We start from the raw sequence: 23,570 nt of genomic DNA on the forward strand, positions 1-23,570 counted from the left end.
AACTTTATAGTTTGTAACCTAATCGTCGTGCCGTTTTCATCAACAACGTGTCATTGTCCTGTCGTTTTCTATTTTGTTTCGCGTTAGGTCCCCTTCCTCTACTCGTATTCGCCTCACAAAAAATACATAAACTATTAAGCAGACCAAACATTAGCCAACCACGTGTCTGACTCCTCGTCTGTATCACATCTGTCCCGTTAGATCTCACCACGTCACAAAAGCAGAGAGATTTATTATTACTGGTACAACAATTTTTATTACGTTTTCAACTGCTTCGTTCCTGACCAGTCGAACATGGCCTCCACTTTTATTGAGCAGTGTGTGTAACTTTTGACTTTTAATACTGCATTTTCTTACACTTTGGTTAGCCAGAGCAAGACACGAGTCAATGTACTGAATAAGAAAAAGAGTTGGTATTAGTGATATGTTTTACAATGATTCAGAAGCGGAAAAAGAAAAACGAAATGATAGTAACTATCACCTGGTCCATTAATTACTCCATGTTTGTTACAAAATTACAAAAAAAATACTAATATTGTTTTCTTATCTTGTCTTTTAGCCACAGCAAGATCATAGCATTTCACATGGTCCAAGATTATCAGAAAACCTAACCAAAAGGATTTAAACAACAACGACCCTTTACATGTTGAAATCAAGAATCAACTCTTCTTTCAAAAAAAAAAAAAAAAAAACTTTTTCTTCATCTCAGAAAAGACCCCAAACTTTTCTTCTTTACTAGAAAGTCCAAACCCAACCAAAAGGTTTTGTCTGTCCACCCATGGCTGCTGATTCAAATGATACTCGGCGTGATATCGTCGTCAAGATCGACGGCGAAGACAATGAGTCAAGCAACAATGGCGAAGGAGGCAAGTTCTGGAGAGAATCAAGTTACAACTTCTGGCACGGTGATCAGAAAGAGAAGAACGGTAAACCCCACGGCGGAGACGACGGAAGCTTTGACTTCATGCACCGGAGAAACGAGAAAACGGCGGAGGCAGATCCGCCGTCAAAGCTCATAAACCAGTTTCTCGACAAACAAAAAGCCGCCGGCGACGAAATCTCTCTCGACATGGAACCGAACATGCCCGAGCTTCAAAGCAACACGGTCTCTCCCTCGCCTGTTACCGGTTCCGCTTCACCGGGGGGTTACCGTAACGAAACGGTTGACGCCGTTAGACGGAGACATAACAGAGTGACGTTATCTCCGTCTGTTAAAGAGAGTGACAGCAGCGAAGAAGACGAAAACAGAGTGGATGAGTCAGAGGTTGTGAAGTGCAGCTCGAACAGGTCGTTGAGGACCAAGACTCTGATGAAGATGAAGACGAGATCCAGACTCATGGATCCTCCGACGCCGTCGTACCCGGAGATGGTTTCGGGTCGGACTCCAAAGTCCGGGCTTTTGAAAACCGGGAAAAACACTAAACCGGGAACTCCGGTTCAAGATTTGGAAGAAGAGGAGGATCCGTTCTCGGAGGAGGACTTTCCAGAAGGTTACAAGAAGGATAAGCTCAATCTTGGGATCGTCGTGGAATGGATTTTTCTGATTCTGATCATAGCCGGTTTGATTTGTAGCCTTGTGATACCTTTCTTGCGCGGCAAGAAACTGTGGAACCTAGCTTTGTGGAAATGGGAAGTGATGGTTCTCGTCTTGATATGCGGGAGGCTGGTGTCTAGCTGGATAGTGAAGATATTCGTCTTCTTCGTCGAAAGCAACTTCATGCTGAGGAAGAGGGTTTTGTACTTCGTCTACGGGATTCGAAAGCCGGTACAGAACTGTCTCTGGCTAGGGCTTGTTTTGATCGCGTGGCATTTCTTGTTCGACAAGAAAGTAGAAAGAGAGACGAATACCACGGTGCTTAAGTACGTGACTAAAGTTTTGGTCTGCTTACTAGTTGCTGTTATCATCTGGCTCATAAAGACGTTACTAGTTAAAGTCTTAGCTTCGTCTTTCCATATGAGTACTTACTTCGATAGGATTCAGGAGTCTTTGTTTACTCAGTACGTGATTGAGACTCTCTCTGGACCTCCTCGTGTCGTGATTCATATAGAAGAGGAGAAAGCAGCCAACGGTATGGGTGGTGCTAAGCAATCTCCTCCTGGTCCTAAGACGGTTTCTTCGGCTTCACCACAAGTGACCATTGGAAGTGGGAGGCTGCAGAGGAGCCCGACAAGAGTCGGGAAAAGTCCCGCGCTTTCGCGGAGTGGTTCCAAGAAAGAAGGAGAGGACGATGGGATAAGGATTGATCATTTGCAGAGGATGAATACTAAAAACGTATCGGCTTGGAAGATGAAGAGACTGATGAATGTAATAAGGAAAGGAGCACTTTCTACTTTGGATGAACAAATAGACACGAGCACTCACGAAGATGACAAAGCCACGCAGATAAGAAGTGAGTTTGAAGCTAAACTTGCAGCAAGGAAGATTTTTCAGAATGTTGCTGAGCCTGGTTCCAGGTATATATATGTTATGACCTTGTGACACAACTTTGGTTTGATGTTATTCAAGGCCTAAAGAGTTTTATCGCGTTTCAGGTACATATATATCGAAGACTTTATGCGTTTTCTCACTGAAGATGAGTCTGAAAGAGCCATGGATCTCTTTGAAGGAGCTTCTGAGAGTCACAAAATCAGCAAATCTTGTCTGAAGAACTGGGTGGTAAGAGGTTGTCTTAAATTAATACTCCATGTTTCAAAGCCTATGTTTTAAAATGATGCATAATTTAAAATTTCTATACATATCAATAAACCATATTAAATTTTAATTATAAATAAATAATTTTGTGATTATTTATTTTTTTCATAATTACAAATCAATAAAAATTAGTAAATGCAATTAATCTTTTGAAGTTTGCAATTGATCATTATTATTTGATAAAAATACAAAATGTAATTCTCAATTTTTTTTATTTAAAATATGCGTTTTTATGAAACAGATGAAATATCTCTTTTGCATTGTAACACAACTATGCTAAATTCTCATAATATTTCTATAGGTTAATGCCTTTAGAGAAAGAAGAGCACTAGCTTTAACTCTAAACGATACAAAAACAGCCGTGAACAGGCTACACCGAATCATCAATGTGTTGGTCAGCATTGTGATCGTTATCATTTGGCTACTCATTCTCGGAATCGCTACAACCAAGTTCTTGCTTGTCATAAGCTCTCAGCTTCTTCTTGTAGTCTTTGTGTTTGGAAACTCATGCAAAACCATATTTGAAGCTGTCATCTTCGTCTTTGTCATGCATCCATTTGATGTTGGTGACAGGTGTGAAATAGACGGTGTCCAGGTTTGTTCCTTTGAAACTTTCTTCATGTATTTCCATAACTCAAAAACTGACATAAAGAACTAACTAATCCTGTGTTTTTGTATGAATAGATGATTGTGGAAGAGATGAACATTTTGACTACTGTCTTTCTTCGATATGATAATCAGAAGATTGTATATCCAAACAGTCTTCTCGGTACAAAACCTATTGCAAACTATTACCGCAGTCCTGATATGCAAGATGCTATTGAGTTCTTTGTCCATATAGCAACTCCACAAGAAAAGATAACAGCCTTGAAACAGAGGATAATCAGGTTAGATTCTAAACCCTAAACCTCTTAAACTTTTGAAAAAACCTTTGTCAATGTTCAAGAAATCGCTAAACAATAACTAGGCGGGTTTGTAGAGAAGATGACTAGTCACTGCTAAATTGATTTTTAGAAAAATCATTTACATATCATTTCGGACCGATTTGCCATCTATACAGACACCTAGGCATCCATTTATATCCATTTTAAATTTTTGTTTATTGATTGTGTGAATAAATTAATCACATCCTTTAAAACCATATTTATACTCGTAACCTTTTAAAAATTTACCTTATCTATTAAATGCGGATTAAATGTGGTTGTTATAATCCTAAAAGAAATATGATTTCTTACTAATGCACCGAGATTATGATTCATATAGGCTAATACAAATCATATTCTATGGTTTTTGTTTTATGCAGCTATGTAGATAACAAGAAGGATCATTGGCATCCATCACCCATGATGGTGTTTAGAGATATGTGTGGACTAAACAGTGTGAAGATTGCGATGTGGCCAACACATAAGATGAATCACCAAGACATGGGAGAGAGGTTTGTGAGGAGAGGTCAGTTACTTGAAGAGATTGGTAGATCTTGCAGAGAATTGGATATCGAATATCGGTTATATCCTCTTAACATCAACGTCAAAAGCATCCCTCCTGCTGCTCCCATCACTTCTGATCGGATTCCTCTGAGCTGGACTCAACAACGCAACGCTTAAAGATATGGAAAATTTTGAGTTTGTATTTGTAGAGAGAGTTGAGTGAGAGAGAATTTTTTCTCTTCTTGCGTTTTAGTCGCTCTCTTTATTTGTTTTGGCACCTTGAGGGTTCTTGTTTTGAGTGGTTATAGTCATCATCAAATAAAAGCTTACATCATTTGAATAAAATTAGTGGTAGTCATCATATCCATAACCTTGATAACACGACAGACGTCGTTTGGTAACCTAAGCTCTAGCGACGTCGTTTTGTCTTATCACCGAACGTAGCGACGTCTTTTTCTTCATCTACATTTCTCGTTTTATTAAACGGCCCGGCTCTTGTGGTGAACGGCTAGTCATTTTATTGAAAATTTTCAAATCTTCGTTTCTCGCGCCGCCAGTGAGATCAGCGAGAGGTGGCGATCGTTTGTAATTCGTCAGTTTCGAACTCGTACCTGCTTCTTCTTCGATTCTCCGTTGGCCATTAGATACTCTTCTTCAGATTCCGTTAGCTGGATCGTCCTTCGTCATTCTTCCTCACTCTCCGCGACGCGTTCTCCTCCCTCTCTCAAATTCGCAGGTAAGCTTCTTCAATTTCCTTGTAAGTTTTTCAAATTAGTAAACCTATTCGTGTTCGTTCTCGTAGAAACTTTGCGGATTGCACTCGGCATCGAGGTTGATCATTGTGATGTAGGAACCCTAATTTTGGGATCTGTGTTCACATCCTTCTCAATCAGCGCCGTAATCTGTAATTCGCGATGCTTTTTGCAGATCTCTGGAGTCCTTCCCTGAAAATAACTCTTATCTCGTCTTCATCGGTAGAGATTATCACAAGTGATCGTAAGTTTTGTACCTTTCCGATTACTTTTGACAGATTTGATTGCTTATTTCCAGTAACCTGTTGTGAAAATTCGTATATGCATTTTAACAATTTGCCGGTAGTTAGAATGAATGTTGGTTAATCAAAATCTGTGTTGCTAGCACTCTTTGATTGGTGATCTCAAGTTTAGTTCTTAATCCATAGCTTGACTTTGCCTTCTGACTGTTGGTGTGCATATATTGAGCTCTACATCAAGATAATGGAAATTTTTATTAGAGCATGATTCTTCCTCTAGTTTGAGATGAGTTTAATTTGCAGGTGCGTAGCGGCTTGATATACTTTATATTAGAGGTTGACAAAAGGTACAAGTTCGTGTTTGTATTTAAACAGCTTTTCTGCAGTTAGAATGAATGTTTGTAAATCAAAATCTGTGCTCTTAGTACTCTTTGAGTGGTGAATGTTTGTAAATCAAAATCTGTGCTCTTAGTACTCTTTGTGTTTAGTTCTTAATCCATAGTTTTCTAAAACGCTTGACTTTGCCTTCTCGGGGTGTAGAGATATTGAACATGATTCTTCATCTAGTTTGATAAAATTGTAATTTGCAGGTGCGTAGCAGCTTGAGATACTTATATTAGAAGTTGAAATGAGGTGCAACGCCTGCTGGAGGGAATTGGAAGGCCGTGCCATTTCCACCACTTGTGGTCACTTATTATGTATCCATTTTATACTTGTGTTTTGTACTCTGTCCACGTTCTTTAGCCTCTTCTTGACGAATAAGATAATTGTGAGCTTGATACGATGACCTTAACCTCATGAGAAGGTACTGAAGATGCCAACAAGATTCTCAGTAATGATGGTGCATGCCCCATTTGTGAACAAGTTCTCTCCAAGAGGTAAAAAACTTCCCCAAGCAACTTTCCTATCTTTAGTTTAGCCGTAGTTGCTTGACACTTTATCTTTGTTTTCCATCTTAGTCTAATGAAACCTGTGGATATCAATCCAAATGAAGAATGGATAAATGTAAGTGGTTGAGCTGAAGTACACACAAAGATACCTTTCCAGCTTTGTTGTATTCCCATATTGCATCTCCTCATTCCGTACCTTTGTTATCAGATGGCGATGGCTGGAATTTCTCCACAAATACGTATCCTTTTGTACACTCTTGGTATCAGTTGCAATTATGTTCTTGAACACTGTCCCTTTTTGTTTGAAATCTAAATTCAAATGCTATAACGTTTCTTTTCCAATCACCTGACATTGTCTTTTATAGTTGTTGGTAAAACAACAGTTTAAGGTTCAAGAACTTCCTTCTGTTTTCCTTAACTGAATCTAGTGATGAAGAGTGCATACCGAAGTGTAATGTTTTACATTTCGCAAAGGGACTTAGAGATGCAGTGCAAAATGAATAGAGTTGTTGCGCAGTGCCGTCAGAAATGCGAGGGTATGCAAGCAAAGTTCAGCGAGAAAATGGAGCAGGTGCATACAGCGTACCAGAAGATGGGCAAGAGGTGTCAGATGATGGAGCAAGAGGTAGCAAACTTGACCAAGGATAAACAAGAGCTCCAAGAGAAGTTCTCAGAGAAATCAAGGTCAGTAAAATTGAACATACGTTTTGTTTCCCTGGTTCTGTTCCTAATAGTAAACGCAGCTCTAGTAACGAACTACATTTATTTTGTTTAAACACCAGACAGAAGAGGAAGCTTGATGAGATGTATGACCAGCTAAGAAGTGAATATGAGTCAGTCAAACGCACAGCCATACAGCCAGCAAATAACTTCTATCCACGACACCAGGAGCCTGACTTTTTCTCAAACCCACGACTTAATATGATGGAGAACAGAGAGGCCACTCGCAAAGGTTAATTAACAACACCACTTTTTGTGTGCCTTGAGCTTAGTGCTTTCATGATTTTAAGCCTATTCTTGAGCTTTAGTGCTTATGATTCCAAGTCTATTTTTGGTTAACATCTCCAAATCGAGTTGACTTATTTGGTGCAGACCGGTCGTTTTACTCTCCTGGAACACCAGGACCTAGAGATGAGATATGGCCAGCAAGACCGAACAGTTCAAACTCGGGTCCATTCGACATCACTAACGACTCACCCGCAGTTCCAGCTGACCTTGGAAACAGAAGAGCTGGAGGAGGTAATCCTGTATTTGGTGGTGTCGGTGGCAGTTCTAATCCCCAGTCTACTCTACGAAACCTTATTCTCTCCCCTATTAAACGCTCTCAGCTCTCTCGTTCCCGCCCTCAACTGTTCACGTAAGCAAAATCTAACCTTATAAATTGAGCAAATTCACATCAGATTCTTGGGTTGTAAGAAGAAACGATTGTTGTCTGCTTCTCTTCTCAGGTTATGACTTATACCTTAAGGGACAAGCTCAAGTGCTCTGAACCTGCCTTGGTGGAAGTGGGAGGCATAAGTTGTCACGACCAAGATGTGACTCTTCTTTTTTATAATCTTACTGTCTTAGTAAGTAAAATCTGAGAGAGTGTTGGATCTGAGAAAAAGAAAAACTCTCGTCTAATAAATAATACTGATGAATCATGCTTTAGTAGAATCAATGTAGTGAAACTACCTACGAGGATTTAAGGTACAGAGCAAACATAAAAAGACATTTTGTAAAAACAAAGAAACAGTTATAGGTAAGAACAACACCTGTGGCAAAGAATGTATTGTTCATTATAGGCTCAGGTTCTCTTGTTTGGTTCAAATACGTATTTGATCAGTGCCTCTGTAATGGGTAGCATCTCTGGGAACTCCTTGCTTAGTTTAGACCCATCCATTTCATTGTTGCTTCGAGGGGCAACAATGACCTTTGCTTGTACATCTCCAATATCTCGTTGTGACCCTTATCTTTCTCTAGAAGCTTTCCCAGTATGGTCATGCTGTTCGGGATGTTCACTACTTTGTTGTAATGCGAGATCTTCGTGATGTGATGAAGTTTCTCTGGTTGGTTAGGTATGATGAGATGGGCATCCGCGCTCTCAAGGTACATACATTGTAAAACTCACTCAAAAGCTCCTCAACCTGGTGACAAGAGGAAGAAAAAAACAGAGGAAAGAACAAAGACACTTGTTGGTTTGGAGATGATTATGAATTAGATATGTAATATTACCATGGCTTTGAGTAGAAAGAGCCGGTGAAGTTAGGCTTATCTTCTTCCTTGAAACATATACCCAAAGATGCAACCAGTGGCGAAGTTCATCAATCACTCTTCTTTCTCTCTTTGTCCCTCTATTGTAGACGTGACCAACCTCACCTTTGTGAAGAACATTCTCAAAGGCTTCAGCAACATCTTCGCAGTGCAAGTAATAGCAGGCAATCCATACGATACACCATAAGCCATGACAAGCATCTCAGCACCAGCCTTAGTAGCTGAGTATCCGTGGGTAAAAGCTGAGAAGCTTCATCATCGGTACTCACATGGATAAACCTCCTGATCTGTCCTGTTACTTTGCAGGCTTCTAAACGAATAAATATTGTTTTTGGTGAACTCAAAGCTATTACCATATTTTTTCCCTAAAGATTTCTACTTAGTTAAGTTGCTAATAAGAATAAGTAAACGTATATATAAGGTTAGTATTGGGATTTAATTAAAATACTTGATTTGTTTGGGAGTCGAGTATGACGCACACATGTGACATGTCCCTTTAAAATAACGTTCGTTATTCAATTCAACAAAGAAACCTGAGAAACAACATAACGGATCATTCCATGCTGATGTTTAGTGTCACACGTAACGGGGATAATTAACTTCATTCCACTTTTCTTTTTGTTTTCTTTTTTTTTGATAAAAGATTTAACTTCATTCCACTTTGATTAATAAAATTAAATAAACGAAAATACAGTCATGCTTATTCATGAGCATTTTTTTCTAAACCATTGAATAAAATGACTAATTATGTAATTTGCAGAAGATTGATTTACGGAGGATAAAGATCCTAGGACCATTGACATTAGTTGACTTCCACATTTCTCGGCTTAATGATTCTCTATATTAGTCAATGTTTCCCATAAGCAAAAAACATTTCTCACTGTTTGAAGAAACAACCCACAAGAAAGTAATGAATCCGATCTTGAAGTTTAAGAAGTATATAATCACCACGGTCTTCTTCTCTTCAATGAACTACGCTTATAACAAATTCAAAGACTATGGAGCCAACAAGATAACCGAAACCATCACCGGTCACAACCCTGAATCAGACTGATCTAATCAAAACCTGTTCTTGTGAGTCACAACTAAAAGTCTTCATTATATCATTGCAAAGTCGTTCAAAATCAGAGCCTGGCCAATAATACTCTACACAAAAACTAAGACGGGAGCCCCCTGGTCTCATGTTGTCTGGATCTGGAGGATGATTGTGGTTAAAAAATGTTGTTTGATGAGTCTACTCTCTACGGTGCTGTGCCGTAACTACTGCTGTGTGCTGCTACGGCAACTGCATGCTGAAGATCCAGCTGGACCAAACTGTGATTGTGCTTGCAACAGCTTAGCGTCAAGGGCCACGTGTGTTGTTTCTTAATTGATATATCTTGGGGGAGATGTGACTTGAATTAAGGGTTTTAGCTAGGGTGGTTCATGATCTGACGTCTGTTTCAACTTTTTTTTTTCATTTCAGTCGAGTATTTTCTAGCTATATCATTTCGAACCTGTAACAAAGAAACATAATTTATTAGTTATACAACTGGTATAAAACGGACACCAATTACACCTGGTACATAAAGTACGCAAGTCCATAGTAACACGTACCTTAGTGAAGAATGATCCATTGAGCTCAGGTGCTCTGTACCATCTTGTAGCTACATACTCCTGCATCATCAGAAAAAACGAAGCCAAAGGAAAGAGTCAAACACACAAAGTTGGAGGAGACAGTAACATAAACAGAACATAACAGTTAAACAAACAAAAGGTGGGTACAAACCGTCCAAAATATCGTTGTAGGATCTTATATATTAAAACAAAACTCACAACTTTGATTCATGTGTGATTTTAAAAAAAAATGAACATAATGGACCTATTCCTAGAAAGCCATGTTACATTTAATTTCTAATCTTATCATTTAAATTTTGGGCTTACCAGAAATTTTTATTGGGCTATTAATAATTGGATTTAAACAATAGATGATCTATTGAATTTATAGATAATATAAATTAAATAAATATAATTTAATGTTGTAATACTATACCTCCATATGTTAAATATTTAAATATTTGTCGATGTTAACTTTTAAAATTATAAAGATTTTTTTTAAAATAACAAAAATCATATTATCTAACAATGATTAATCTTTACTACTTTAAACCAATGAAAATAAATTTTAAACTATATAGTTTATTTTAAAAATTAAACAAAACTAAATGTCCGCAACCTCCTCTGTCTTCAAGCACACGACAATCCACTATGCTCACGATCCACCTTCCTGTACAAAATCAAAGAAAAATTAGAGAGAATAACATAGAAGGAGGTGAGACAGAGGATAAGAAATCTGAACCTTTGGATTGAATGCATTCAATGGTTTAGATTAGAATCCAGAAGAAGATACAAATACATGTGAAAGTTTGAAACAATCTATTCAATGAAAAAAATGTACAGTAAACTTATTATGTTTTAAAAATTGATAGACACATATATATTATAATATATACCAATTTAGAATTGAAAACAAAATATTTATAAAAAATAAATGAAAACAAAAACCCGCGATAATATAAATCTATGAAACAAAAAATTTAATTTTTAAAAACTTTCTAATTTGTGAAATGTTACAATATCTTTGAATATGACAACAAAAAAATATTTTACTAATCTTTTTATATATATAGTTACGATTTTAATAATGAAATAATAATCCGAAAATATATATATAGAAGAAGATACAAATACATGTGAAAGTGTGAAACAATCTATTCAATAAAAAAATATACCGTAAACTTATTATATTTTAAAAATTGATAGAAACATATATATTATAATGTATATCAATTTAGAATTGAAAACAAAATATTTATATAAAAATAAATAAATAAAAAAACCCGCGCGGTTGCGCGGATCGAGATCTAATTTTCATTAAACGACACTCTAATTGAAAGTCACAAACTTCCAACTTGCATTAGCCAGTATATTATTATTACCTTTAACCCCTCATGCTGAGTATGAGCGAGAGTCTCTATTTATCTACCATTGCTGTTGCTAAGCAGTTTGCATGCTAAAGCTAAATGAAGGTAGTGACAAGCTAACGAATGGTTGACAAATATTGCATTTTCATTTGCTGTTGAAAATATAAACAGTTTAGAAAGACGCAAGAAGCAACTAGTAGCTGTTGGAGATAAACTTGATAATAACTTGGTTGACAAGTTATCTAATTCCTAGTTTAATTATAAGAGTGTTAAATATATTATTTAGGAGTTATCTAAATAATATATAAGTCCTAGTGAATTTAGGATATTTAGATTTCTATATCAGAAGATGTCAATGTGTAACATAACTTGTTTTTGAGTTATTTGTTCCTTAAGATAATAAGATAGTTATTCATGATTGAGTTCTTGAGGTTTCTAAACTATATGTTGTATCAGAGCAACATGTTCCAGAGATATAAGCAAAAAGCATTTCTCACTGTTGAAGAAACAACCCATAAGAAAGTAATGAATCTGATCTTGAAGTTTAAGAAGTATATAATCACCACGGTCTTTTTCACTTCAATGAACTACGCTTATAACAAATTCAAAGACTATGGAGCCAAAAAGATAACCGAAACCATGACCGGTCACAACCCTGGATCAGACTGATCTAACCAAAACATGTTCTTGTGAGTTACAACTAAAAGTCTTCATTATATCATTGCAATCATGTATAACTATCGTATTATCTTAAGGAGACAACTATGTCACAAGATTCATGAGGAATGTTGACTGTCTTAGATACTTACTTTATACAACCAGACCGGACATATCTTTCTATGTGGAAAGATCCAAAGAGTCTTGAGAAGCTACAATACGTACAACTTCTAGGATACCAATTGGTGGAGATAATGATAGTAATCATAGAGTTGACCCGGATGATGGCGAGAGTGCGACAGGAAAAATTTATTATGTTGATAAAAGTCCAATTACGTGGTGTTCGAGCGAACAAAAGACTGTTGAGTTATCGTCATGTGAAGCGGAAAACATGGCAGGGATGGAAGCCATGAAACATGCCTTATATCACCTCATACCAGAGTGTGATGAGTATGATTTGATCGAGGTACAACGTATACTCGAGAGTGAACGGAGAATAGACATCTTGACAAAACCACTTAGGAGACTGAAATACAAAGATATGACATACTTGGTGGGAGTTCAAGAGGTCACTCAAGTTAACATCAAATTTAAAGGGGAGATACACTTAATAATAACTAGGTTGACAAGTTATCTAATGCCTAGTTTGCTTATAAGAGTGTTAAATATATAACTTAGGAGTTATCTACATAATATATAAGTCCTAATGAGTTTAGGATATTTAGATCTCTATATAAGAAGATGTCAATGTGTGATATAACTTATTGTTTGGAGATTGAGAGATTGTGAGCTTAAGGTTTTTAAGTTATTTTTCCTTAAGATAATAAGAGAGTTATTCTTATTCATGATTGAGTTCTAGAGGTTTCTAAACTATAGTAGACAAATCCGCAACACACGATAAATAATGTTGTAAAGAAAACATCTGTAATCAAAAGGAAGAGGTACTAAAAGGTTAAACAAAATGGATACAAGACCATCTCCCAATTCTAAGCACTATCTTGGGTGGCCTTCTATGTCTTCATTGGTTTTGTAATTAACACGAAATAATTAGTTTGTTGGATAGTTGATGAACCATTTAAGTTTGTGGGCTACAGAAAAATTCTAAAATTTCAAGAAATTTAATTGTGGACAATCACTATTTTATACATGTTTTCAATTCCTAATCGCAATTACTTTAATTCAAACAAATTGTGTAATTATATCAAATGATTAATTTGAGTGGATATTTTATAAATCACGTGTGTTCGTAGAGTTACCTTAAGAGAGATTGATCTTGTTTTTAGGTTGGTCCCCAGTTGAAATACATTACAAGGAGTCACTGGAAATAGGGTCGGTCATAGATGAGCTTGTTCACTATGTAAAAAAAAAGTGTTTAAAAATAGTGATTATCATATTGGTTTGTTTTAACCTAGTGATTTGTTAGTGACTTACCCTCACACAGTCACACTACCCAAAAAATGTTTCTCTTTCATCTGGTGATGAAACACATTTTCAACTTTACCTAAAACAAATTAATTTTGATTTTCACTCTCCAAAACCATGATCAAACAGCGATTTTGATTCTCCAAACCTCACAATATGGTTTTGATGATGAATCTTAAACCCCCAATTTTTTTTTAAGTTGAAAATTTAGTATAAGATTTTTTATTAATGTGTCAAGCTTTTTTGTGCATCATAAATCAATTTCTTTTATTGGATTAGATATAGGATAATCATTATTTTAAAAAGGCAGTTTCAACTGCTAATCGGTGAAACCACACACAAAAGAAAAACACACGTCTTGTCTTCTCTGTGAGTCAAAGAACATAGGACAACATATCCCTCATACATTCTGCAGGATTCATTCTGTTGATTGCCATATAGAATGTTAAAAACGTTTTTAACCTTATTTTCACTATTTACTAAATTTATGCTATGTGTTTTTATTTATTCAAATTAGTTAAGCTTATCAGTATATGAGGAGGTGGAGAAGATCACTCTTTCACTTTCTAACAATATCGACTCAACACTTTTCTTTCAAGATGAAAACGGTTTTTCAAAGTGCCATTTTTCCACTCTCAAAGTGCCATTTTGGTTTGAGAAGAAGAGGTTCAGCAGGATTCTCTCAATCGAGAATGGTTAAGAAACCATTCTCATTTTCAGCTCAACCTCTTGTCCTCTCCAAAGAAGAGAAACTCTGATGAAGAAGAATCTGCGAAAGAATAAGATGCTGAACTTGAGGCGTGGGCATCAAAAAATGGTTAGTTTTAATCCTTCTCTGGACAGCAGCTGAGATGATAAGAGAAGAAGTTGCAAAGAAGAAGAATGAAGCAAATATAGGATAATTTAGCATAAAATTTTTTATTAATGTGTCGAGCTTTTTTGTGCATCATAAATCAATTTATCTTATTGGATCAGATATATGATAATCGTTATTTTTAAAAAAGGCAGTTCCAATTGCTAATCGCAATTGTTCTGATTTAACAAAAGTTGTCTTATTAACTTGAAATAATTAGTTTGGGAAAATATTTGATGAATCACATAATTTTGTGGACTTATGGGAAAAAAAATGACTAAGTAAAAGTAGTTTGGAAGGGGTCTAGAAGTCAACCCTCTAATTCTGAGTGTTTTGGACTCCTTTAATTTCTAATCAACCAGACATTCCTTGGCATTAAATGTCAAAATTTTATTTTTTGTGTTCAAACAAATAAAATGCTTCACTAACTTCTCATCAGGTCAGAATAAGTTAGTTTTAAATATGCTTGTGTATTTTGGTTTATAATGTGCATTTCTTATGGTTCTATTGAGTTTATGAAAGCCACTACTGTTAGACTTAAACCCTTCTTTTGGTCTCATGATCTTAGAATGTGTCATATCTTTTCATTAGTCTATATTTGATTGTGTAACCTCATTAGAATGGTATAAGCGTGAGTGATATGTAGTTTCTTTTTCATGTTTTCATATTTTGAAAATGTGATTCTCTCGAATATATTATTGTGATAGTAAATACACAAAATGATAAATATGGATACTAACGTCTGTATTGTTTAATTAAATTACGTAAGAAGTTTTAATTTCATAGCTTGTTATAATCATAATTTCGTTGTTGTTTAGTTTCTCTTACAATTTCAGTTTTAGTTGATTCAGTTTATACATTTTATCATTCTAATTATTTCCATATCTTGCAATACTAAAAGTTCCAAAAGCTCCAAAGAGAAGCATGCCACATCAGCATGGAAATTCAGGTAAATTATATGCTTTCATTTTACCATATCAGCTATATCATTTTGTTTTTAAATCTCCTTTGAATAATTGAGATACATATGCCTTCTCCATTTCTTCTCTTGCTGTTAATGTAAACGGTAAACCAAACGTCAATTAATTTACGGAACTATGTATTAACTTACTCTCTAAATCTCTCCAATGGTTTATTTTCATACTCCATTCATTTTGTTTTCTTCCTCACTCTATTCGCCTTCATAAAAAATCACACAATCCTCTTCACACCTCTCTCATCAACTCCTGGGAAGCCACGGTTACCGGTCCTCCGTAGCAGATACCTTCTGCTATAACCTAGAGATTGGCCGCAGATACCAACGACGCTGGAAACAGAGATGTCATTCCGTCCATTTGCGCAGACTCTATCGCGGATTATGTTATGACAGGGTGAGTAATACCAAACGGGCCAAACCAATCTTTACTAGCTGTTATATTTTCAGTAGGTTATATGATATTTGCCAAGGATGATGACTTTCACAATCTGGCACAGACAATTGAAGATTTTGCTAGAAGTTTTAAATCTCAATTTCAATCGCTGAAGGAAAACAATTTCCAAGTTTTACTCGATTTTCTCTTTTAGGCTTCAACGAAATCAGGTTTCTAGCAACAATGGCAATCGAGAATCAAGAGAATACAATCCGCGTAATCCAGCCTAAAAAGACTGTAAACATGGTATTTCAAACAACACCCTTTACCTAGCATGATCTGTTTCTATGTGCTATGTTTGGTTTTAGCTTGAAGAATCAAAACAATGCACTTTTAAAAATGTTTTCATCTTGGATTGACTCCGCAAGTAATTTACTTTATTTTGTGTCACGAATTGGTTCATTATGCTTTTCTATTACATACCAATCATATACTTTTAAACCCTCAGTATTCCGGAGAAATAGTGAGCGGTAATTAGAACATTTATGGGGTTTAATATGAAAGCAAGAACAACAAAGCATAAGAGATAATCTGGAATATTAGTTGGTGACTTTTCTGTGCACTAATTATGTCAGATTTTCAACTACTAAGCTGAGATCTCTTATGCAGAGAAAAGTTGGAAGGACTATTTGGAATCTCTTGGTCATGGTCTTATGTATTTTCTTCTAGAAAGTTATATATATGCTTACAGCCTTACTTTACCCAATATTTATAATTTGTTTCCATTTGATACATTTACCTCCTATCCCTAGATTTCTCTTCGTAATCTGTCTTGGCAAGGCCTTCGTGCACGTACCATAAAGGAAAATTATGACAAGATCAGTGAAAAGAGAAAGCTTACACCTGTTGAGGTAATAGTTGTTGATATATTTACAGTTGTATTGAAAAATATAGCTTATACTCTGATGTTTTCTCATTAAGAACTATTGGTTTACCTATATATTTGCAGGTTATTAGTTTACCAATGCATTTGATTGGAAAATTTTGAATTATTGATTGTTTGACTCTAACTCCACCTCTAAACCAAGAGTAAGTAACATTTGTTTTAAGAGTTTGCCATCAGGCAAGAGACCAAGAGACAAAAAAGAATAAAATTGTTCACGATCGTGGAACAGTAGCACATTAAATGCCAAATCGTGGTCAAATTATGTTGAACATGGCAAACACTATGATTGGATCTATGATGTGTGGAGCTTGCAACAGAATATATGTTATGTTAACATTCCTTTGTAAATATTCTAGTTAATGAAGACATTTTTATTAAGTGTTGTGAGAAGGGTTGTACTGCTGACATCAACAATTAGTTTTTTTGTTAGTCATAGAGTGTGTGAGTGAATGGTATTTATAGAGTAAATTTTTACTCTGAATTTTAATTTACTCCATATTCAACTATAAATTTATCAATTAAAAATAAACAGTCATCGTGTCATGTTTACTCTGTGTCCTGTAGAAAAAGTGAAAACCCACTCTACAATTTTACTCTTGGATTTGTTAGAGAAAAAATTTTATTCTACTTTTCTATTCTCTTTTCACTTCTTTTGTTTTACTCCAAAGTTGTATATTAAAAATGGTATCAGTATATCTATGGAAGGGAACAGAGGTCGATGCATTTATTATCATAGAACCCGATGCATTTATTATCATAGAGCTGCATTTATGGGTCTTCATTCAAATATTATAATTTTAATTAAATGAAAAATTAGGTCCCATTGAGATAGTTGACAAAAACGGTCCCATTAAGATATTATAAATTATATCAGAATCTAGTCGTGTATATGAACCGAGAAATGACCAATATTGATAAGGTACGTATGTTTTATTCTCTTTTCTATTTCTCTTTTTACTTCTTTTGTTTTACTCCAAAATTGTTTATTAAAAATGGTACTCAGTATATGTATGGAAGGGAACAGAGGCCGATGCATTTATTATCATAGAACTCGATGCATTTATTATCATAGAGTTGTATTTATGGGTCTTCATTCAAATATTATAAATTTTAATTAATTGTGAATTTAGGTCTCATTGAGATAGTTGACAAAGAAAAAGGTCCCACTGAGATATTATAAATTAGATCTGAATCTAGTCATGTATATGAACCTAGAAATAACCAATATTGATAAGGTACATATATTTATATAACCAAAAATAATCATTAATATAATTCAAGTCAGTTACTTTCATCTAAAAGTAATCATGTATACAATTTACTTTCAATATTTCATATTCCAACTATCTAATTATATCTAAATTTATACTCAAAATAATTAATATATTTAATTTATGATTACTACAAATACAATTATAAATAATATTTTAAGATATATATATGTATATATATATACTTATATATTTATATTTGAGATATTTTTGGATATTCATTAGTTCTTGGGTTGATAAGGTTTGATACCGGTACATGTTCTTAGGATGATATATCAATTTAAGACTAGTTTATTTATGTTGGGTCAAATCAGATTCAGAACCTTAATTGGATTAGTTCCAACACAATTAATTTTACATAAAAAATCAATTCATTTAAAATGCATATATAATTTATTATATATATATGTAAGTAACACTTTGTGATTGTGGCTCTACCAGCTGTGATTTTGGTACTAGGCTAAAAGCTAAGAATGTGTGATTTTGGAGTGATATCAAAGACTGAGGCTAAAATGTTAAGTGGATGGATATCCAAAAAGAGTAAGACTTCATTGGGTTGAAAAAAAAAAGAGAGTAATAATTTTTTGTTCTTTTCCCCTTCTAAGCCAATGCATATAGTATATCTCAATGTGCCTCTGATTATGTGGCTTTATTTGACACATGCATTTTCCACACTAAGCAATTGTATGTTACTTTTATATTTTGGATATTACGGACCAAATAACAGAAAATATGTCAAAAAAAATAATTGATCAACATTCAATAGCTTCTAAAATTATGAATATTTTTATTGAACATTTTACTTATTAATCAGCTAAAAATTGTATATAATATCAAGTTAAAAATGTAGCACCAAAATAAAATGACACGGCATGCAATCCAAAATTAATACAAAAGCAAACTAAAGATTAGGAATGATCAACCTAATAACTTCATCCTTGGCAATCGTTTTTATCCAACGGCGACGAAATGTAACAAGAGTCTCGAACAAGGCCACGTCACCGTATTATATGCTAGGTGATAATATATAGTTTAAACGTTTGTAGAGTAATAGTTTCAATAAACTAATTTTCCTTTTATATAGTTTTTTCCCACCCTATTCAACTTTCTTATATTATTTTATACTAAAAACCAGAATAAATCAGGAAATTTTGGAGGTATGAATGTCTAAGCTGTTGACAGAAGAAAAGAGAGTATGGTCGATGTTCTGAAGAATCTTATCATATTGTTGGTCTGACCAAGTTGGTATCTACTTGTCTAATCAAATACGACATTTCAGTATCTCATGATATGAACCATCAATTTTTTTTTTTGACATCGAAAATGGAAAAACTTAACAACTAGATTGCTCTGTTTTGGCCAGCATAGTTAGCAAGCCAGTAAGGGGCAGAGCTGTCGACACACTGTGGTTGATACCTCGTGATCTTCCACCTTTAGCAAGGCAGTCTACACGGACGTTCAAAGATCTTGGAATATGAATGATGGATATTTCCAGAAATGCCAGCAACAGAGCTTTGACTCATCAATTTCAGCTGCCATGGAGGGCCAATCTTCTTCACTTTGTATCAGCTTTACGAGTTGCTCGCAGTCCAGCTCAAATTGTATGCTTCTGTTCCTTGTTTTTAAAACTTCTTGCATTGCCCATATAAGACCTTCGGCTTCTGCATGAAGGGAGGAGGTCGCTCTGGTTAGTTCTCTTGCTCCATACAGCATCGGGTTACCTGCATTCATAACCACAAAACCCAGGCCTGCTCTCTCGTCTTTGTTTATCCATGATGCGTCGGTTTGACAGCTCCAAAGTGGAGGGCAGCTTGTATGTGGCTGAGCCTGTTCTTCGGTTTGCAGCTCCTCTTCCATCGGGTCTTCCAAGAGTTCCGGGATTCGTTGGGCCAATCTCCATCTTTCGGCTTATTTTACCACGAACTGTATGGTCTCTAAAGGCGATACGTCTTTGTTGGTAAATATTTTCTCGTTTCTAGCCTTCCATATGTACCATATTATCCACGGAATAGAATCCATCACATCAGCGTGTATCCCTTGTTCCTTGATACGTAGGAGAAGGTAGTCGATATTCGCGTATAGTGATGTACACGGGAATCGTCCCGGACAGGTTGGGATAAGGGATAGAGCCCAAGTTTGTAAAGCCGGAGGGCATTCAAACAGCGTATGGTTTATAGACTCCGTCTCTGCGCTGCATCTCATACAGGTGCTCTCTCTGGCGCAATGTCTCTCTTTTAATTTCTCTGCTGTGGCTAAGTAACCAGCTGTAGCTTGCCAGAGGAAGTGTTTGAGTTTTCGTGGGGCTTTGATCTTCCAAATTATTTTCTTCAGCTCTATCGTACTCGGCTCCGAAACCAGTGTGGTATGGACAGTAGTTCGTAGGTTCCGTGCAATGGAGTAGCCGGACTTTACGGAGTATAACCCGGACTTGGTAAAGTCCCAACTGCAGCAATCCTGTCGACATGTTCTACTGACCCTGATTGAGGTAATATGAGGAATGTCCTCCGGCACAACCATCTCGTTCAAAAGATCAAGGTTCCATTCCTGGCTCTCAAGATCGATCAGATGATGCACCCGGAGGTCCTCATCTCTAGGTGTTTCCCTATGTAATGGTGATCTAGCAGGGTTTGTTTGAAGCCAAGGTTCCTCCCAAACTCTTTTGTCGTGTCCGTTCCGATCTTCTTCCTAAGACCTTGCTGTAGAATCTGTCGCGGAGCGACTATGCTGCGCCAGCCGTAGGATGGGTTGTTCGCTCGTTTTATAAATAGAATAAAAACTACTTTGTCGCTTCAATTAGTTTGTCCATTTTTATCAACGAGCTTGTCGATTGTCATTAATAAGTAACATCAAACGATATCAGAGTTGCTTTTACACGAAAATCAAGAAAACCATGTTTATGTTTATCCCATTGTTTTAAAAATACTCACTAGACGTAGTAATGACAAACTATTTGATTAGTTGCTGCTTATACGTAGTAGGTACCATGTACATTGGCTGGAAACAAGGAAATAGTATACACAACATTCTCCTTGAAAGTTCTTTACTTTCCTATACAAATGAATAATCTAATTTAGATTGTTTATACACCACTTGTCGATAAGGACCACATGATAGGGTGCTTAGCACAAATTGGAAGTCTAGTGATTAGTGGATAGAGTTAAGTTAACTAACAGTTGTGAATAACACAAAAATCTGATAAAATAATAAGATAATATTAAAAAAAAAAACATTCTATGTAAATATATGATACCATTAAAATTACAAATTAATCATTTAAATGTATACATATTTTATATATGTAAGAATCTATTATTATATTGTTTTTTATATTAACAATAGAATTATCTTTATATTTTATTTTCAATTAATATTTTTGATGAGTTTTAGTAATATTATATGTAAATACAATATATATTATATACACCAAATAATATAATAAATTAATATAAATGTCAAATTTGAAATTACAGACATTGACTCATCTGCGTTTTTAATTAAGTGCAGTTGATTGTCTAGTGGATATTTTTGCAAAACTTCTCATGTCATTGCTTCAAAGCTTTCGCGAGCCTATATAATGACTTCACCCAAGTCGACAGACTTTGTGTTCTTAACCCTGGATCTCAAATCCTTCGGGTTGTTTAGAAAATCAGTTTTAACATCCATCTGATGGATTTCCAAGTCTCTTAAGGCTGCAATTGCAATCAGAAGTCTTATTGAAGTTATTCTCGTAACTGGAGAATAAGTGTCGAAGAAATCCAGACCTTCCCTTTGTCTGAATCCTTGCACCACAAGTCTGGCCTTGCATTTATGAATTGAGCCATCAAGTTTCAACTTGGTTTTAAGTAGTCATCTACACCCTAGTGCTTTGAACCCTTGAGATAACTCTGTTATTTCGTAGGTATGATTCTACATTATAGAATTCATTTTACTATTGACTGCTTCTTTCAAAGAAGGTGCGTCAGGTGTAGACATGGCTTCAATGAAAGATTTTTGGCTCATTCTTAGTGAGAATTACCATTAAAAAATCTTCACCATATGAATTTTCCTGACAAGCTCTTTTGCTTCATCTAGGTTCGTCTTTCATTTTGAAAGGTGTATCGATCGATATCCGCAAAGAATTATTGATCGACACTTTCTCGTGATTAACATACGAGAGTTGAAATCCGAGATCAAGATTAGATAATCAGATTGATTATATCTTAGTTTGAATTCAAGAACAATTAATATAAATAAACCCCTAAAAATCACTTTAAGTATTACTTATCATGCCTGAGAACATACCTGAATCCTGAGAACATACCTGAATCTAGCTATTTCTCCCAACTGATAACAACCTCAAAACAAATCAATCAAGCAATAAAATTGCTCACCAATCCATTTACTGCTTTAAAAATTATAAACAAATTAATCCAGATTTATTTCAAGACCATAATCTACTGTGTAATCCTAGAGTCTCTGTGGATTGGATTCCTAAGTACTACATCTGAACCTCTTATTTGAGAGAGTAATTCACTCCTTAGGTTTTTTGCGGTGTGCCTCCTGATATTTGGACCTACAGTATTTTGCTAGATGGATTTTGCAAAAAGGGGAAGCTAGATAAAGCATTGGTCATATTTGAGGATCTTCAAAAGAGTGCAACAGAACTCAATATCGTCACATATAATATTGTCATTGAAGGGGTGTTTAAGGCTGGCAAAGTGGAAGCTGAGTGGGATTTGTTTTGTAGCCTCGGACTCAAAGGAGTGAAGCCTGACGTTGTAACCTACAATACAATGATCTCAGGCTTGTGTAATAATAAATTAAAGCATGAAGCATATGCCTTGTTGAGAAAAATGAAACAAGACGGGTCTCTCCCAGATGATCGTACCTCTAATGCGCTAATCAGGGCACATCTTGAAGATGGTGACAAAGCTGCATCAGCTGAATTCATCAAGGAAATGAGGAACCGCGGGTTTACTGGAGATGCTTCAACATTTGGCTTAGTCACTAATATGTTACATGATGGGAGATTGGACAAAAGCTTCCTCGACATGCTTTTTTAAACATGTCGAGCAACTATGTTTCCGCTGAAAGCAGGCATCTTAAAACTGTTTTATCCTGGAGAGAAGAGGAGTGGTAGATCAATTCTCTTTCCTTTAAAGTAACTGTGAGGTAAATCAAGTTATTTAAATTCTGATGTTGCATTGAGTTAGATTTTGTGTATTGGTGGAACTTTGTGTTTGTGATGAGCATTACAAGAAGATTTTCTGTACAAGAAGATCTCAGACTTGGTTTGGTATGATTACTGTTTTACTTTAGATTTGGTTCTTAGCCAGACTTTTTGTTTTTCAAGTTTTATTTTGAGTGATTATTGTTTTAGACAGATTTATAGTTCTGTTACTCGATAGGATTAAACTTATTAGAACTTGGTTGCTTGCTCTGCCCTGTCTGTGGTATGTTTGAATAATGAGTAGCTTAGATACAAGACATTACGTTTTAGGGGTCCAGTCTAGTATCTCATCCTGAAGAAGCTTGAGCTTGTTTCTGTACGAGTAATAAGTTACTGGTATGCATTCTGTCTAATGGCCACAATCCTCATTTCGTTCGGTTCAACAGTCCATCAGGAAAACTAAATTATATATAATATAGTGTGCTTCCTTGTTTTCGCTTATGAACTGTAAATCAAGAACTCTGTTTTTTAACCAAATTATTTATGAAACAACAAAGAACATAATCATTAGATTAGGCAATGCGGGTAACTGCAGCATGTATGAACAAGTGACACTTGTGTATGTAATAAGAATAATATGGTCTCAACTCAATTGTTTGTTTTTCTTTTGCTGTTAAGCCTGTTATGTTTGAAATCAGTTTGTAGTT

The 23,570-nt window shown here is 35.4% G+C and overlaps 4 protein-coding genes and 1 long non-coding RNA gene across 10 annotated transcripts; 4 read left to right on the forward strand and 1 right to left on the reverse strand.

Annotated features, from left to right (window-relative positions):
- Positions 1-778: 778 nt before the first annotated feature.
- On the forward strand, positions 779-4,454 carry LOC106328678 (mechanosensitive ion channel protein 4). The gene is made up of 5 exons (XM_013767169.1): positions 779-2,454; positions 2,533-2,656; positions 2,994-3,287; positions 3,377-3,579; positions 3,996-4,454. The coding sequence occupies exons 1-5, from the start codon at positions 779-781 to the stop codon at positions 4,294-4,296; spliced, it is 2,598 nt and encodes an 865-aa protein (XP_013622623.1). The 3' UTR covers positions 4,297-4,454.
- A 169-nt stretch (positions 4,455-4,623) lies between these two features.
- On the forward strand, positions 4,624-7,758 carry LOC106333060 (E3 ubiquitin-protein ligase CCNB1IP1 homolog). 5 transcript variants are annotated; one of them, XM_013771544.1, is made up of 11 exons: positions 4,647-4,855; positions 4,922-4,965; positions 5,047-5,115; positions 5,701-5,808; positions 5,916-5,988; positions 6,070-6,115; positions 6,209-6,239; positions 6,429-6,684; positions 6,783-6,952; positions 7,093-7,357; positions 7,449-7,758. In XM_013771544.1, the coding sequence occupies exons 4-11, from the start codon at positions 5,739-5,741 to the stop codon at positions 7,453-7,455; spliced, it is 918 nt and encodes a 305-aa protein (XP_013626998.1). In that variant the 5' UTR covers positions 4,647-4,855; positions 4,922-4,965; positions 5,047-5,115; positions 5,701-5,738; the 3' UTR covers positions 7,456-7,758. The 5 variants fall into 5 exon arrangements, with proteins under 5 accessions (XP_013626997.1, XP_013627001.1, XP_013626998.1 ...); XM_013771543.1 differs by lacking the exon at positions 4,922-4,965 and having other exon boundaries at positions 4,624-4,855; XM_013771547.1 differs by lacking the exon at positions 4,922-4,965 and having other exon boundaries at positions 4,624-4,855; positions 7,123-7,357.
- Positions 7,759-15,310: 7,552 nt separating this feature from the next.
- LOC106333789 lies at positions 15,311-16,487 on the forward strand. Of its 2 annotated transcripts, none has more exons than XR_001268466.1 (3): positions 15,311-15,518; positions 15,712-15,803; positions 16,167-16,487. It is a non-coding gene; the product is annotated as an uncharacterized LOC106333789 (long non-coding RNA). The 2 variants fall into 2 exon arrangements; XR_001268465.1 differs by having other exon boundaries at positions 16,310-16,487.
- A 2,685-nt stretch (positions 16,488-19,172) lies between these two features.
- On the reverse strand, positions 19,173-19,571 carry LOC106331220. The gene has a single exon (XM_013769537.1). The coding sequence runs from the start codon at positions 19,569-19,571 to the stop codon at positions 19,173-19,175; it is 399 nt and encodes a 132-aa protein (XP_013624991.1).
- Positions 19,572-20,204: 633 nt separating this feature from the next.
- LOC106331221 (pentatricopeptide repeat-containing protein At1g63330-like) lies at positions 20,205-22,913 on the forward strand. Its single transcript, XM_013769538.1, has 3 exons — positions 20,205-20,294; positions 22,235-22,321; positions 22,403-22,913. Exons 1-3 carry the CDS (start codon positions 20,205-20,207, stop codon positions 22,754-22,756), a joined length of 531 nt encoding a protein of 176 aa, XP_013624992.1. The 3' UTR covers positions 22,757-22,913.
- Positions 22,914-23,570: the final 657 nt, after the last annotated feature.

Source organism: Brassica oleracea, chromosome C3, assembly GCF_000695525.1.
Source record: "Brassica oleracea var. oleracea cultivar TO1000 chromosome C3, BOL, whole genome shotgun sequence".
NCBI lineage: Eukaryota > Viridiplantae > Streptophyta > Magnoliopsida > Brassicales > Brassicaceae > Brassica > Brassica oleracea.